The sequence below is a fragment of the Schistocerca nitens genome, chromosome 1, assembly GCF_023898315.1.
Source record: "Schistocerca nitens isolate TAMUIC-IGC-003100 chromosome 1, iqSchNite1.1, whole genome shotgun sequence".
Taxonomy (NCBI): domain Eukaryota; kingdom Metazoa; phylum Arthropoda; class Insecta; order Orthoptera; family Acrididae; genus Schistocerca; species Schistocerca nitens.
Genome location: NC_064614.1, coordinates 1,178,847,568 through 1,178,864,644, shown reverse-complemented (window position 1 = coordinate 1,178,864,644; position 17,077 = coordinate 1,178,847,568). Strand labels below are relative to the sequence as shown.

The following is a 17,077-nucleotide window of genomic DNA, read 5'->3' as shown; positions in this document are numbered from 1 at the left end:
AAAAATATAGCATTCGAGATCTTATTTTTTGCTCAACCTTTGTAAAAATTTGCTTCGTCTTGGATAATTATCAAATGATATCGTGAGTCTAAAACTACTGATATCCCAATATTTATCAGTCAAGCGGTATTTTAAAAGTAGCAGGAAAAATGAGTACGTCACTGTAGTAATGGTAGTGCAAATACCGTTGTATGGTTGTACACGTTTGACGGTTACTAAACGAGATTTCAGAAATATACCGGGTGATCAAAAAGTCAGTATAAATTTGAAAACTGAATAAATCACGGAATAAATTAGATAGAGAGGTACAAATTGACTCACATCCTTGGAATGACATGGGGTTTTATTAGAACCAAAAAAATACAAACGTTCAAAAAATGTCCGACAGATGGCGCTTCATCTGATCAGAGTATCAATAATTAGTATAACAAAGTAAGACAAAGCAAAGATAATGTTCTTTACGGGAAATGCTCAATATGTCCAGCATCATTCCTCAACAATAGCTGTAGTCGAGGAATAATGTTGTGAACAGCACTGTAAAGCATGTCCGGAGTTATGGTGAGGCTTTGGTGTCGGATGTTGTCTTTCAGTATCCCTAGAAGAGTCGGTCGATCACGATACACTTGCGACTTCAGGTAACCGCAAAGCCAATAATCGCACGGACTGAGGTCTGGAGACCTGGGAGGCCAAGCATGACGAAAGTGGCGGCTGAGCACACGATCGTCACCAAACGACGCGCGCAAGATCTTTCACGCGTCTAGCAATATGGGGTGGAGCGCCATCCTGCATAAACTTCTTACGTTCCAGCAGGTGTTTATCAGCCAGGCTGGGGATGATGCGATTCTGTAACATATCGGCGTTCCTCTCACGCGTCACGGTAGCAGTTTTGCTGTCCAGCGCCATCTGTCGGACATTTTGTGAGCTTTGTTTTCTTTTTTGCTCTAATAAAACCCCATGTCATTCTAAGCATGTGTGTCAATTTTTACCCCTCTATCTACATTATTCTGTGGTTTATTAAGTTTTCAAATTTGTACTGACTTTTTGATCACCCTGTAGAAAGTGCACAGATGAGACCGCTGAGTGTGGTACTGGCTGCACGTTACCTGACAGAAAGAGAAATGAAGATATCAGGATGGAATTAAATATGTTTAACCTGAACAAAGGAATAGCACAGCGCGACAACGAACGGAAAGAGCGTGTAATAACAAAGCATGTAAACAGTACAAAAGATATTTCTGAAGAACATTTTAGGTTAGGCTTTACCGTGACTGTTACTGACATCAAATGAAACAACAAGTTTACTGTTACCAGTCACCGTTTTATTTCTTTCCACGACGCGTTTCAAAGGATTAAACCTCCATCATCGAGTGGATTTACATTAGTTAGTATGGCATTTGTGTGTGTGTTGTGCTACGATTTTTTGGAGGTTTGTTTACAAATGTGACAGCATACATGTGATGTGTTACGACAGCGAAAGGAACCTGTGACTACTGGAGGCAGTGTCACAAGTTCCTCCAAAAAATCGTAACAACACACACACAAATGCCATACTAACTAATGTAAATCCACCCGATGATGGAGGCTTAAACCTTTGAAACGCCTCGTGGAAATAAATAAAACGGTAACTGGTAACAGTAAACTTGTTGTTTCATTTAATATTTCTGAAATATAAGACAATAGAAGAAATAAGGGCGATGGGTTGGTGGAAAAAAACATGGAAAGAGCTAAATAGCTGAGGAAAGAAAAGACAAGAGGTGGTTTAACCCTTACTGATGTCGCCGACGAGGAAGACGACTTTTTGAGTAGATATTATAAGTGTAAAGATGAGATCTTGGGTGCTTCTGACTAGAAGAGTAAGGGTGCCTTTCATCTGATTTGTCTATTGTCTACTTTATCAAACTATTTTCCCAGATCTTAGAGCATATCTGATGATGTACAGAGAGCAGTGAAACTCCTTCATAGTGCTGCACTCACAATGACCACTTTCATTTAAAAAATAAAAAATATACTTGCAGTAAGTAGTGAGGAGTTGTACCCGATTCAGTTTATTGTTCGAGAAATAAGAAATGTATTTGTGTTGCAGCGCTGAGTAATCGATCGAGATGAACCGTGAGGTGTTCATCGACGACCACCTGATCCCGCTGCGGATCTTCTACCAGCGGCATCACACAGACCCAGACAACGGACTAAGCGACGAGCGTGCCGCGCTGCTGCTCTCCATGTACGGGCCCAACAAGCTCAAGAGACCGCCGCAGGAGAACAAGTAAGTCGTGAGTACGTAGGGCAGCACGGTGGTAATAAGCTGAAGAAGAAAAATGGAAATGAGCGTTTGGCGTCATTGGCTGGGAGGCCCCTTACGGGGCAGGTCCGGCCGTCTTGGTGCAGGTCTTATTACATTCGACGCCACATTGGGCGACCTGCGCTTCGGATGGGGATGAAATGATGATGAAGACAACACAACATTCAGGCCCTGAGCGGAGAAAATCCCCGACCCAGCCGGGAATCGAACCCGGACCCGTAGGACGGCACCCCGTCACGCTGACCACTTTTTTCGGTATTGTTCGTTGCGTTTGGTCTGGGGGACGTTCAAGTTGATCGTTGATTCCTTTACTCTGTTTTTTATTACAGAGGGCGAGCAGCCCTCTGACCGAACACGCTGAGCTACTGTGCCAGCGTCCACTCGGCTGTCGAGGCGGACCGCTGAGGAAGAGGGAAATGGTAAACAACTACGCACTCGACAAAACAGCGCGGCGCACTTCCAATACTTCAACTCCATATACAGGGTGAAGCGAAATTCGCGCTCTCGGACTTCACAGCGCGATTCCTCACATGCCAGCGACATTCTTACGGCGAGTACATCCGGCAGGAAAAGGACGTTAAAGAGTGGAAATCCGGCAACACTGTAACCACATGTATGGTAACTACCTCTATTAGCGTTTAGGGCTATTGCTGTACAATTGGACAGTGGATAGGGTTGTGGGGTTTCGATGCGGGAGGTCGATGGTTCGATCCTCGAGTGCGGGGCATTTTTTTTTATATTTACTAATTTCATTCTGACATTGCATACTGTAATATACACTGATTCTTAGGTCACATGTATCCTAAATTTACAACATTTTGTAACGCTGAACATAACAAATACGTGGTTAGACAAATAAGTAACAGACTGTTGAAACAAATTACCTGTCATAGGACAGAAAAACTACAAAAACAATATCAATTTCGAGATGGTAAAGATGACAGCACTCTACAATAACACAACATCTACTTGTGATTTATACACATGTAACATGAGGATCCAGATGTCACACGTTAGCAACCAGTGACAATAATAATGTCCATATTAATGACTGCATAACCTTCACAACAGAATACATTGTTCTCAGAACAACAGATGCTCAAAGCGACCTCCCTACATGTCCAAACATTGCGCAACCCTCCGGATCATACAGCTCTGGACCCTTCGCAGTAAAGCTGCATCCACAGTAACAAGAGCAGCATGAACACGCGCTACCAATTCTTCCACAATCAAAATGGTTCAAATGGTTCTGAGCACTATGGGACTCAACTGCTGAGGTCATTAGTCCCCTAGAACTTAGAACTAGTTAAACCTAACTAACCTAATGACATCACAAACATCCATACCCGAGGCAGGATTCGAACCTGCGACCGTAGCGGTCTCGCGGTTCCAGGCTGCAGCGCCTTTAACCGCACGGCCACTTCGGCCGGCCTCTTCCACAATCGACGGCGGAGTAGGGTATACATGCTCCTTCAGGAGTCCCCACAGGAAGAAATCCAGGGGATTTAGATCAGGTGCGCGTAGTGGCAATACAACTGGACCACCAGTAGAGAAGAGTCAAAACTGAACTGTCGAAATAACTGACAAAAACGTATTTTTACGTTTTGTAACAACAAAAAGTAATATTCTTACGAAGACATGTCAGGGAAAATTTACTACAGATGTTATTATGATCGTCTTTTCCATCTAGACGTCTCTTGACAACGGTAATAAGCCGAAACAGGCCTCAAGTGTACAGTATTTAAAGAAATACGAGAGTTGGAACTTTAATAGTGCCAACTATTTATTTACAGCTTGTAAAAAAATGCATGTTTCAAAGTTTTACTGACTTTCAAAGTAGTTCAAAATCGCTCTGAGCACTATGGGATGTAACTTCTGAGGTCATCAGTCCCCTAGAACTTAGAAGTACTTAAACCTAACTAACCTAAGGACACAAAATTGTTAAGGCTTTCGTGGCCACTTGTTGACAAACTGCCTATTGGCTTCTGTCTCGGGTTCTTCGGCCGACGTTCATCTAATGTTTTTTCTGACGTTTCGCCAGCACGAGTGGCTGGCATTGTCAAAGCTTCACCCTCCATTGCCGGTGGTGAACTGGAGCCGAGCTCGCGGCCGCAGACTATACGAGGTGTGGCTAGAAAAAAACCGGACTAGTACTGGTGAAACAATAAAGCGAATGCAATAAGGCTGAAAGTCGCGTGGCCTGTCACGTGACTCTCGCTCCGCCTACTGCTCGAGTTTCATCTGCCTCCTGCACTCAGTCTGCCCGTGGCGTCTGTTTTTTTCTGTGCGTCGGAAAATGTTGAGTGTACAGAAAGAACAGCGTGTTAACATCAAATTTTGTTTCAAACTAGGAAAATCTGCAAGTGAAACGTTTGTAATGTTACAACAAGTGTACGGCGATGATTGTTTATCGCGAACACAAGTGTTTGAGTGGTTTAAACGATTTAAAGATGGCCGCGAAGACACCAGTGATGACACTCGCACTGGCAGACCATTGTCAGCAAAAACTGATGCAAACATTGAAAAAATCGGTAAACTTGTTCGACAAGATCGCCGTTTAATAATCAGAGCAGTGTCCGAGTTAACAGGAGTTGACAAGGAAAGTGTCGAACAAGTTTACCGATTTTTTCAATGTTTGCATCAGTTTTTGCTGACAATGGTCTGCCAGTGCGAGTGTCATCACTGGTGTCTTCGCGGCCATCTTTAAATCGTTTAAACCACTCAAACACTTGTGTTCGCGATAAACAATCATCGCCGTACACTTGTTGTAACATTACAAACGTTTCACTTGCAGATTTTCCTAGTTTGAAACAAAATTTGATGTTAACACGCTGTTCTTTCTGTACACTCAACATTTTCCGACGCACAGACAAAACGTCAACTACTTAAAACAGACGCCACGGGCAGACTGAGTGCAGGAGGCAGATGAAACTCTAGCAGTAGGGGGAGCGAGAGTCACGTGACAGGCCACGCGACTCCTTATTGCATTCGTTTTATTGTTTCACCAGTACTAGTCCGGTTTTTTTCTAGCCACACCTCGTATGTACCTGGCGCGCCAACGTCCGAGGGCTTCTCCGCGGTCATTTCCGGTGCGGTTCTCCTCTTGCTACCTGCGACGGTCGTTCGCTGCAGTACGGGAAGCCAGGATCCGTTTACCTTAAGGCTTTCCTCTTTCTTGTTGAAACTGTTCGCGTGTTTTTGTATTTCTACAGCTTCTCTAAACAAGCGCGTGTGATAGTGCTTCTCTACAGCCAGAACTTCCGTGTCGGCGAATTTTATTACGTGGTCGATCTCATTCAGTGCGTGCTCTGCCACGGCCGATTTCTCCACCTGCCCCAACCTGCAATGTCGCTTATGCTAATGATCCTGGTGTTAATGGATCGTCCAGTATACAATGCACATGCGGAAAAGTTTATGTCGGAATGACACGTACATATAGTCTGCGGCCGCGAGCTCGGCTCCAGTTCACCACCGGCAATGGAGGGTGAAGCTTTGACAATGCCAGCCACTCGTGCTGGCGAAACGTCACAAAAATCATTAGGTGAACGTCGGCCGAAGAACCCGAGACAGAAGCCAATAGGCAGTTTGTTAACCTAAGGACATCATACACATCCACTCCCGAGGCAGGATTCGAACCTGCGACCGTAGTGGTCGTGCGGTTCCAGACTGTAGCGCCTAGAACCGCTCGGCCACCTCGGCCGGCTTTCAAAGTAGTCACGAGCATTGTGTATAACCCGTTGCCAGCGATGTGGAAGTCGTAGGATACCGGTACTCTTAGCAGTGCCAGTTGTGTTGACAGTTCGAGCGGCGCGGTCTATTGCCCGACACATTTGTAGCAGTTCTGAAGCGAGTGCCGTGAAGTGTTTCCTTCAGTTTAGAAATCGAGTTGAACTCACGCAGCCTTAAATCAGGGGAGTGCAGTAGGTGGTATAGCACTTAGCAGCCCAACTGGTCGAACAAATCAGTAACAGCTTGCACTGTATGTGCTTGAGCATTGTCTTGCAAAATGATGGTCAGGTCCTGCAGAAAGTGTCATCACTTCTGTCTCTATGCTGTTCATTTTTGGAACACAACCTGCGACCAGCTTAGAAGTGATCACACTTTCTGCAGGACCTGACCATCATTTTGCAGGACAATGCTCAAGTACGTACAGTGCAAGCTGTTACTGATTTGTTTGACTCATGGGGCTGCTAAGTGCTATATCACCTACTGCACTCCCCTGACTTAAGCTCCCGTGAGTTCAACTCGATTTCTAAACTGAAGGAAACGCTTCACGGCACTCGCTTCAGAACTGCTACAAATTCGTCGGGCAATAGACCGCGCCGCTCGAACTGTCAACATAACTGGCACTGCTAAGAGTATCCTACGACTTCCACATCGCTGGCAACGAGTTATACACAATGCTGGTGACTACTTTGAAGGTTAGTAAAACTTTGAAACACTTACCTATTTTGTACGAGCTGTAAATAAGTAGTTGCCACTACTAAAGTTCCAACCCTCGTATACATATTACCATATTTCAGCTAGTTTGGAGCATTCATTTTCATCAGTCTGAAATCATCACATACATTCTACAGCTCACTCTGCGAATACTACAGTTGCTCACCATACTTAGTGTTACCAGTTCCCGCGAATGGCGGTGGTGGTGGCTGAAAATTTTGCAGTCTGGCCTGCACCAAATGACGTTCTCCCTCAAAGTCCAGAATCGAAGTCGGTCTTTCGCTTAAAGCATCCCCTGCTGACGCTCAGGTGAAAGTAAGTTCAACAGAGTGCTCCCAGCAACAAGAACAACTTCCACTTTGTCTTTTTGGGTGTGAGCGTTGCGCATGATGTTGATCACCAATGACAGCGATTCTTCCGAATGTCAAACAATAAAGTCAATTCCAACAATGAAACAATCTCCTTTCCATACTCAATTTTAATATCGTTAACCAGTCGTGGAGAGTTTTGCGCTGGAGCTCAGAAACCAGGCCTTCTCCATGTACACACAAGTGACTTTGTTTCTCCAGTTCCAGAATTTATTTATATTATCCAATGGTAGCTGATCACACTGTTTATTAGCAGAGTTAACAACAATTGCACGAACTTTGTGCCAGCCTAATGCCTGCGTATGCCTTTTTGTTAAGCACATCAGAGATCTTACCTTTGCACCGTCCTGGGCCTAGCGCTTCCCAGAATACTGGCTTCCTGCAGGGGACATGGTCTTGCGATTCTGTGCTCCCCATCATTGTTAGCTCGCACCCTCTGTCCTTGGCGCAGGCGAACTCCCTACGTTAAAAGGAAGAAGGCTGCAGGCCCCCATAATGTCCGGACACTGACTCACTCGCGCATGTTTGATTGGCTTCTGCTCAACATGCAGACCGAAGGATTCCCTACTACACACGTAATCAGTCCTTCAGAATAAGAAATTGCTATGGAAATCCGGGAGTTAAGTATGGTACTGATTGGTATTCACTTTTTCTTTTTTTTTAAAAAAAAAATTCGGTAAATTCCTGTGGGACCAAACTGCTGAGATCATCGGTCCCTAGGCTTACAGATTACTTAATCTGTCTTAAGCTAACGTACAATGAGGACTACACACACACACACACACACACACACACACACACACACACACACACATGCCCGAGGGAGGACTCGAACCTCCGCCGGGAGGAGCAGCGCGAACCGTGGCAAGGCACCCAAGACCATGCGACTACTCCGCGCGGCGATATTAACTTTACCCATACTTGTAATCTCATTTCTAGTTGCAAATTAATTTAGATTTCTGTGTGTATTAGTTTAATGGAGTCTGATTTTGAAAAAAACGGTCATGTAACATTGTCATCCTCAGTGAGCAGCTTGAAACGCTTTGCTCTGGACAGGAGCGTGTAGAGGAACTATGGCTGAAGTTTAATAGAATATTTGACAATGGACAGGATAGATATGTAGCCAGAAAAGAGTTCTTGATGGGAAAAACCCTTCACAGTATGCAATCATTGTAAAGAAAGTTCTTAAGAAACAAGTACTAGTGCATAATAAGTGAAAAAAAAGCACGAGATGTTGAATGAGACACGTTTGGCTGTCAAGTGAGCAATGCTCGAAGTTTCCCGTGACTACTGTAGCAGAATATTATCAAAATATTTTTCACAACACCCAAAAGAAATTCCGGTCGTGTATAAGCGCTGCTTTGTGCAAATATAGTTAGTGTCCAGTCACTAACAGAAGAGACAGGAACAGAAATTGAGTGTAGCAAAGCAAAATCAGAAACGCTTAATCCCGTTTTAAAGCGTTGTCTTACAAAGGAAAACCCATGAATATTGCCCCAAATTGATTATATCACTATTACAAAGATGAATGAAATAGATAATAGAGTCGGTGGCATTTCGAAACAGTTGAAATCGTTAAAATGGGTAAAGCCCTAGGGCCCAGTGGAGTTCTCATCAGATTCTGTACTGAATGTTGTCTGAGATCTCCCTCTTTTAACCACAATTTACCATACATCCCTTGCACAAAAAGCGGTGCCCATTAGTTGAAAGACAGCTAAGATGATCCGTCAGTCTACAAGAAAGGCAGCAAAAGTAATCCACAAATATACCGTCCAATATCTTTGATATCCATTTGTTACAAAATCTTAGAATATATTCTGAGCTCAAATGTAAAGTGGTACTTCGAACAGAATGATCTCCATGTCAGTCCATGCCAGCCATCATGGATTACGCAAAAGTCGAACATGTTAACGCAACGAGCATTTTTCTCACGTAACGTACTGAAAGCCATGGAGCAAAACAGTCAGGCAGCTACAGTATCTCTAGATTTCAGAAAAGCGTCTGACCCAGTACCACAGTTACGTTTATTATCAGAAATACAATCGCATGGGTGTCAAGCGAAATTAGTGAATGGATAGAGGAGTTTTTGGTAGAGAAGAGGCAACAGCGTACCTTGGATGGAAAGTCATCGACAGATGTAGAAGTAACTTCGGATGTGGCCCACTTGTTGGGACCCTTGCTGTTCGTAATGTATATAACTGACCTCGCAGACAATATTGAGAGTAACCACAGTGTTTTTGCAGACGACGCAGTCATCTGTAACGGAATACTGTCTGAAATAACAAGTGCAAATATTATCAGATCTTGATGAGATTTCAAAATGGTGCAAAGATTGGCAGTGTGCTTTAAATTTTCAGGAATGTAAAATTGTGCACTTATTAAAACGAGAAAAGTAGTATCCTACGACTCTAGCGTCAGTGGGTCACAGTTGGAATACGTCAGCTCGTACAAATTTGGATATAATAATTTGTTGGGATATAAAATGATGTGTTCACATAGATGCAGTAATAGGTAGATCAGATGGCAGACTGCGATTCATTAGTAGAATACTAGGGAAATGCAATCAGTCTACAAAAGAGACTCCTTCGATTAGTATTGGAATATGTGCAGGTTCTTTAAACGGCCTAAAATATATAAAAAAAATCGCACCGTGTCCGTACGGCAAAGACATCGTAGGGATGTACAATTATATATACTAAAAAACTAAAAAACCTAAACTCCGCCCGAACAGGCCATGAAGGCCCAACGGCACCGACGGCACCGACCGGCCGTCTTGTCATCCTCAGCCCATGGGTGTCACTGGGTGCGGATATGGAGGGGCATGTGGTCAGCACACCGCTCTCCCGGCCGTATGACAGTTTACAAGACCGGAGCGCTACTTCTCAGTCAAGTAGCTCCTCAGTTTGCCTCACAAGAGCTGAGTGTACCTCGCTTGCCAACAGTTCTCGGCATACCGAATGGTCAGCCATCCAAGTGTTATCTCAGCCCGACAGCGCTCAACTTCGGTGATTTGACGGGAACCGGTGTTACCACTGCGGCAAGGCCGTTGCCACGATTATATCTACGCTAACGGAAAGTTGATAAGCAGAAATAGTAATAATTTTAAGTACTTCATTTGTCTATTTTTTTTCACCGATATCGGTGTCTGTCGGTCTTTTTGAGTTGGTGCGAGAAAGACATCTGTAATAGCGCTCTTTCAGTATTGTGTTAAGTAAAAGCTGTAATATGCGGAAGTCGCAAGTTTTCATTGCCTTCTCCCGGTGCGACAAGTACTAAGATTTTTAAACGGACACAACACAAAGAGAGAACAGCCGCCGCAGCTACGACGGCATTATTGTACATCATTGGGGCGAAAAGGTAAATTTCTAGGCTGCACATTCAACTAAAAGACATTAATATGAATCTCATGTTTTAAATCTGCCACAACGTTCTTAACACGCACACATCTATGCATGGGCGCGTTCCTGGGCAGACAATTTTTGGCGCGGTTTAACGACAATTACTGCATACATCTCTCTCCCCAACCAATACAAATATTACTCACGTGTGTGGGGCCCTTACCAAATAGGACTGATAGGGGTTATTGAACAAATACGGAGAAGGGCAGAACGAATGGCCACAGGTTTGTTTGACCAGTAGGAGAGTGACGGAGATGCTGAAGGAACTGAACTGCTGAACTAGCAAACGCTTGGAGATAGGCGCAAACTATGCCGAGAAAACGTACTTGGAACGTTTCTAGAATCAACTTTAAGTGATGAATCTAGAAATATACTACAATGCCTTACGTGCCGCTTACATAGGGATTACAGTAATTACAGCACTCACAGAGGCATCACTCTTCCTGCGATCTGTAGTGGATGGGATGGGATAAAGCCCAGATGATCAATGCTATATATACTTTGCCATGATCTTAACAATGGTTTGCAGAATATATATGCAGACGTAGATTCAAAAAGTGACTTAGGAATATGTGGTAAGGGCAACGGCCTTGCCGCAGTGGATACGTCGGTTCCCGTCAGAGCACCGAAGTTAAGCGCTGTCGGGCGTGGCCGGCACTTGGATGGGTGACCATCCGGGCCGCTATGCGCTGTTTCCGTTTTTAGGGGTGCACTCAGCCTCGTGATGCCAACTGAGGAGCTACTCGAGCGAATAGTAGCGGCTCCGGTCACAGAAAACCATCATAACGACCGGGAGAGCGGTGTGCTCACATGCCCCTCCTATTCACATCCTCAGTTGAGGATGACACGGCGGTCGGATGGTCCCGATGGGCCACTTGTGACCTGAAGACGGAGTGTTTTTTTAGGAATATGTTGAAATGTGTATACTCATTCAGTTGTTCACGAACGTGTGGAACGGAAATCGACTTTAATGAGTATTAACGGCGCATTGTTCAATGAATTCATTGTGGTAGTGATGGTGATGACTACTAAATCGTGCTAATGATGGTTTAGGTGAATGTGAATATGAGAACTTTACACTTAACGACAATGTTCAGAATTCTCGATAAATCATTTCAGTATTCGTTGTAGGCATAAATAGCTTTTGTGTCGTCCATTCATGAAGGATTGGTGCAAAATATACATTAGCATTAAAGGTTTCCGTGTAGCAATACTGCAGAAAGTACTTTAATGGAGTATCACGACACATTATGTAGAATAAACATCTGCGTGTCTAATGACTTACTAAACTCAATGCTTTTGTTGCATTTCACCTCATATTTAGAACAGCATCCATGTAAAAGGTAACTAGTTCATGGTTTGCTACATTTAGGGAAATCAGTGTCGTTGCTGCCTTTTTAAGAGGGTGTACATTGTGATCAGCAGTCACACATTTCATAGTAAAAGAAATTCGTGCTCCTTCCTAGCCTGCAGCTGTGTATTCGAATTTCATCTGTCCGAAATGTTGCACGAAAGATATTGGGAACACAAGCGAGAAAACTTCCATTAAAGAACTAAATCAGAAGGACTGATAGGCGTAAACTAGTAAAGCTTCAGATGCTATTCTGGGAAAGTTACTTGGCACTCAAACGTCCTTAACATTGTGATTATCACACACAAGGCAACGGTTGCCTTGAATCGGTGCGACTGCACCGTATGAGTTTCAAACTAGGGAGAAGGAAGTGTAATGCTATTCTGTATCGACATTGTTGGAAACGGGGAAACAGTTAACCTAATTAAAGTTTGGAAACAGTCGTTTGTGGCTTTGCATAACGAACAAATCAGCTTCCATAGGAAGTGATGCGGTCTATGCACGAAATACCTAAATCTGAATAACAGGACGGGGCTTTGATGTGGAGACACTTCGCGAGTACGAGTTTCTTGTCTCACACGCACTGTGTTTGGGGTGCAGTAACCGAACAGGATAGCTAAATTCCTATGTGCTTCAGCCACAGTACTCATTTGAGGTGAATTAGGTTGAGATGACGTTATAAGACTATTTTCAGTTGTAAAAGAACCGTTACGTACGCTGATAATGCGGACATTCTCAGGCTGTTTACTGTTACAACCTGAAGAAAGACACAGCCAGACCTTTGTCAGACACATTATTAACAGTTTCCCCACTCTTACTTTTGGATTATATTTGTGACGTTATAAAAAGGAAACAGTGTAATTTCTTAAGGGTTGCAGTTGAACCATTTGCGTGATAAGATGAAACTACTTCTGCGGTCTTTCGGGTTCATCAAGCGATTTTAGTGACAAATTTAGATGTACGGCCATATAACAGTTTTTTAAATAAATAGAAAAGTTGAAAATAAATCTGCTGCTTTTATAAAGCTGTGGTAAACAATGCCGCTCATTTTGGGAAAGCGTGAATTACTACCTAAAATAATTTTTTTTGAGGCTTGTTACTGGTAGTTAATCGTTAATAATAATAATAATAATAATTATTATTATTATCCGTCAACGAAGTCAGACATTCTGCAGTGACGGTATTAACAACTCTCTTTGGGAAAAACTTGTTCGGCCAGAGTGATTATGTTGAGGACTAAATATGTAGATAAAGATGTAGACTGTTAATAATTTTTGTTTTATTTAATAATCTTTGAAAGTATTTACATAAAATATTCCGAGGCATTACTTTTCACCATGCCCTCGTACAAGATCCCATACTACAATTCACACCGAAAATACCTGGAGCAATATAGAGATCCTTGGCTGGTCTCCCAGATCCACTATTGAAGTATACTTTTTTTTTTATTTCGGAATGGAACTAGTGACCCATGGTGTAGCACCTTCTATTTCCGTCAGTGGGTATGAGTAAAAATTTATACATTTTAGGCTGTTGCGTTTCAATTCTCTGGTTTGTAGGATTTCTAGGAAAGTGATGGAGTCGTTCACTGTCTCGACCATCCTCCATACAGCCTCGACTTGGCCCCATACGATTTTCACCTATTTCCAAAACTTGAATAACACGTTCGAGGATTTCACTTTGATAGTGATGAAGTGGTGCAGGCAGGTTGTGGCTCACTCAACAAAGCGAGACATTCTACAGTGACGGCATCAGCTAACTGGTGTCTCATGAGGAACAACTGTGATCGTCGCGAGGGTAACTATGTTGATAAATAAATATGTAGATGAGAAGTATGTCAATAAAGTTTGTTTTATTTAAAATTCTTTAAGAATATTCGTATAAAAAATTCCGAGGCATTACTTTTTAGCGCGCCCTCGTATATACCGTATGTTAAGAATCTTTCACTTACAATGTCGCAAATCACAAATTTTATCCTCCTTTCTGCGTATAGAATTTTAGGAATAGACCTACTACAGAGCGAACAAGTAAAAAAATATTTGAAAACATAAACAGATCATTTAAAGCAAACATTATTATTAAATTCTGATTCAGTGTAAACGAGTGAGCCATTTTTTTTTTTAAAGGAATCGTTCATAATTCATAGAAAAACTGAATTACAAAAATAATGAGCACGTCCTGGTTTTGAAAATACGGAAATAGCACAATATAAATTGAAAAAGCTTACACATAGATACAGCGAAGCGAGTTAGTAGTCACATTTGTGGCGAGGAAGGAAAAAAGTATAAGCGAGGTAAAACTGGAGAAACTAGATTATTCTGCACATTTCTGTTCATTGTTAAGTCACAGTTTTCTTCGAAACTCAAAAAAAAAGAAAAAAGTTTTTCAGAATACAGTATTGTGTCATAAGAATTAAATCTGATGTTAGTGGCAGAAGGTCTTAAGAAATTTATAAACGGTATACACACTCATTAATGTGCTTCATTGTTGCCAGAATTTCTCATATATTCATAAACAATCAAAAGAACAGTTATAAAGTCAAGGTTGAATACAATATCTACAAAGAATTCGCGAAAAGAGTGAAACAGGCAAGTACAGATGTAATGAAGACCTGTCTGTCACAGATAACGGAATTTAAGAGTAAATCAAAAAACTTTGTTGAGCAACCCTTGATACTCCTCCTGTTCCTCAGTTAGAATCTTCACATGGGTTCTAAACTGTAATCGGTTGTAAGATAATTCATATTGGCTGGGTTATACATTATTGTAAATTTAACTCGTTCTGTTGTAGTAAACGACTATGTTAAACGAAGTGATTACTGTTGACTTATGAACCGAGCGACGCGGAGAAATGTTTAGCACATTGGATTCACATTTGTTAGGACGTCGATTAAAATTCTACTTCGACCACCTCGATACAGATTTTTCGTGATTTTCCTAACCCGTTCCAGGCAAATTGCAGGATGGTGGGAGGTAGCGTTGCTCACGTCCGTAGGTTTAACCTTAAAATGTCCTACACGTGCCTCCTGGGTGGTGCTAATTGAGCAACAGTGATTACAGGCAGCCAGACTATCCATAGGATCTCCTGGCAGTGACATATCAACTAAATAGCGGAAATAGCTCTTTTCAGAGCTCATTAACAAGAAACATAGGACCAACTATCAGACTCCTTCAACTGAATATCGAAAGCATTAGCAGGGCAAAGTGTGACTACCTGTCAACATTTTTGCTGGACAACAATATCGATGTCGTCGCCATTCAAGAAACTCGTGTTTCCAGCGAAGAAATATTCCGAAGCCGAGGTCGAATTCCTGGATATTCTGCACTTGGTGTAACTTACCACGAGGTGTATGGAATTGCTACGTATGTCCGTAACAACATAAACGAAGCTTCACTGATTTCTGTAAGTGTGGAGGCAGATATACATACAGTTGTCATACAATTGCACGGCATTACTATTACAAATATTTACAAACCACCCAAAACAACATGGCCCGATTTTGTCCTACACACGGCAGAACATCCTGCAATTTACATAGGAGACTTCAATAGTCACCATGAACTTTGGAAGTACTCTCAAAATGATGAAAATGGGAGCATGCTTGCAGAATGGATCGAAGAGAATAATCTTCATCTAGTGTTTGATGCCAAAGATCAAGGCACTTTCAGGTCAGCTGCTTGGGACAAGGATTAAAATCCTGACTTATGCTTTGTTAGCTGCAACGAAACTGGCTTTCCCATCAACACCACAAGGAAAGTGATAGATGCCTTTCCTCACAGCCAACACAGACCTGTAATAATACAAATTGGCTGCACTGTTCCTGTCATACGATCAACTCCGCATGCTCGATGGAATTTCCAGAAAGCCGACTGGATGAAGTTTTCAACGGAACTGGATAAGACCATTCGATGGATACCTCCATCACATAATAACTATCAACGCTTCATTGGTGCAGTAACAGCAACAGCTAAAAAGTGTATGCCAAGAGGATACCGAAAAGAATATGTTCCAGGATGGAATGAGGAAAGTGAAACACTGTACCAATACTTCCAGCAAAGTGGTGACCCAGAGATAGCTACGGAACTATTGTCCAGCTTGGACATGTCTCGGAGACAGAAATGGGCAGAAACAGTCAAAACTATGGACTTTACCCACTCGAGCAGGAAAGCATGGAGTCTTCTGAGAAAACTGGGAGGAAGTGCACCAGCATGCAGAAAAAATTCCGAAGTAACACCAGACCAAATTGCTTCCCACATCATTACTACCTCAAGAGTACCTCCTGACAAGAAACATGCAAGACACATCCGGTGACAGCTTCGTGACCTGAAAAAGAAGGCATCTCCCTCATCTGAGTATACCCATCCCTTCACCGTTTCAGACATTGACTCTGGACTGAAGGACCTCAAACCTCTTAAGGCACCTGGATTCGATGGTATCCACCCAGAATTCCTGATCCATATGGGAGGAAAAGCTAAGAAATGGCTGGCAGAATTCTTCACTGACATCCTGCTGACTGGTCAACTTCCATCTGAGTTTAAAAAGGTGAAGATAATATCTGTTCTGAAACCTGTCAAACCCAGCAACAAGGTAGAAAACTATCGCCCCATTTCCCTTCTCAGCTGCTGCTACAAGCTTTTTGAAAGGCTAATATATAACAGAATAAGTAGCGCTATCTTAGAGAACGTTCCAGTTGACCAGGCAGGCTTCAGACCAGGGCGTAGCTGCTGCGACCAAGTATTGTCTCTCACATCCTTCATAGAGTCAGGATACCAAATGAAGCAGAAAACATCTGTGGCATTTGTTGATCTAACTGCCGCCTTCGACACTGCGTGGAGGGAAGGCCTTATCTACAAATTTCTCCGCATCATACCCTGCATAACAATGGCTCGACTGATTAACAGCATGCTAAGCGATCGGAAGTTCCAGGTAATCACTGGAAGCAACATAAGTAAGGAGAGGAAGCTGAACAACGGATTGCCTCAAGGATCAGTTCTCTCACCCTTACTGTTCAACCTATATCTATCTGATCTACCTGACACTTTGTCCAGAAAATACTGCTATGCCGATGACCTTGCTCTAGCCGTCAAACACCAGGAAATGAAGACAACAGAAGAGATTTTAGCCAATGACCTGTCTGCATTAGACAATTACTTCAAAATCTGGAGACTCCAACCCAGTGTGAGTAAAATAGAAGTGTAGAAGTGTGTAGCTTCGCCGGCCG

General features: G+C 42.7%; 1 protein-coding gene across 1 annotated transcript in view; it reads left to right on the top strand.

The window, feature by feature from the left end:
- The first annotated feature begins 2,102 nt into the window (after nucleotides 1-2,102).
- Nucleotides 2,103-17,077, top strand: part of LOC126233235 (sodium/potassium-transporting ATPase subunit alpha-like) — a 174,557-nt gene continuing 159,582 nt past the window's right edge. The window contains exon 1 of the mRNA XM_049942852.1: nucleotides 2,103-2,263. Within this exon, the coding sequence (XP_049798809.1) occupies nucleotides 2,103-2,263 (161 nt within the window). The remainder of the gene's footprint in view (nucleotides 2,264-17,077) is intronic.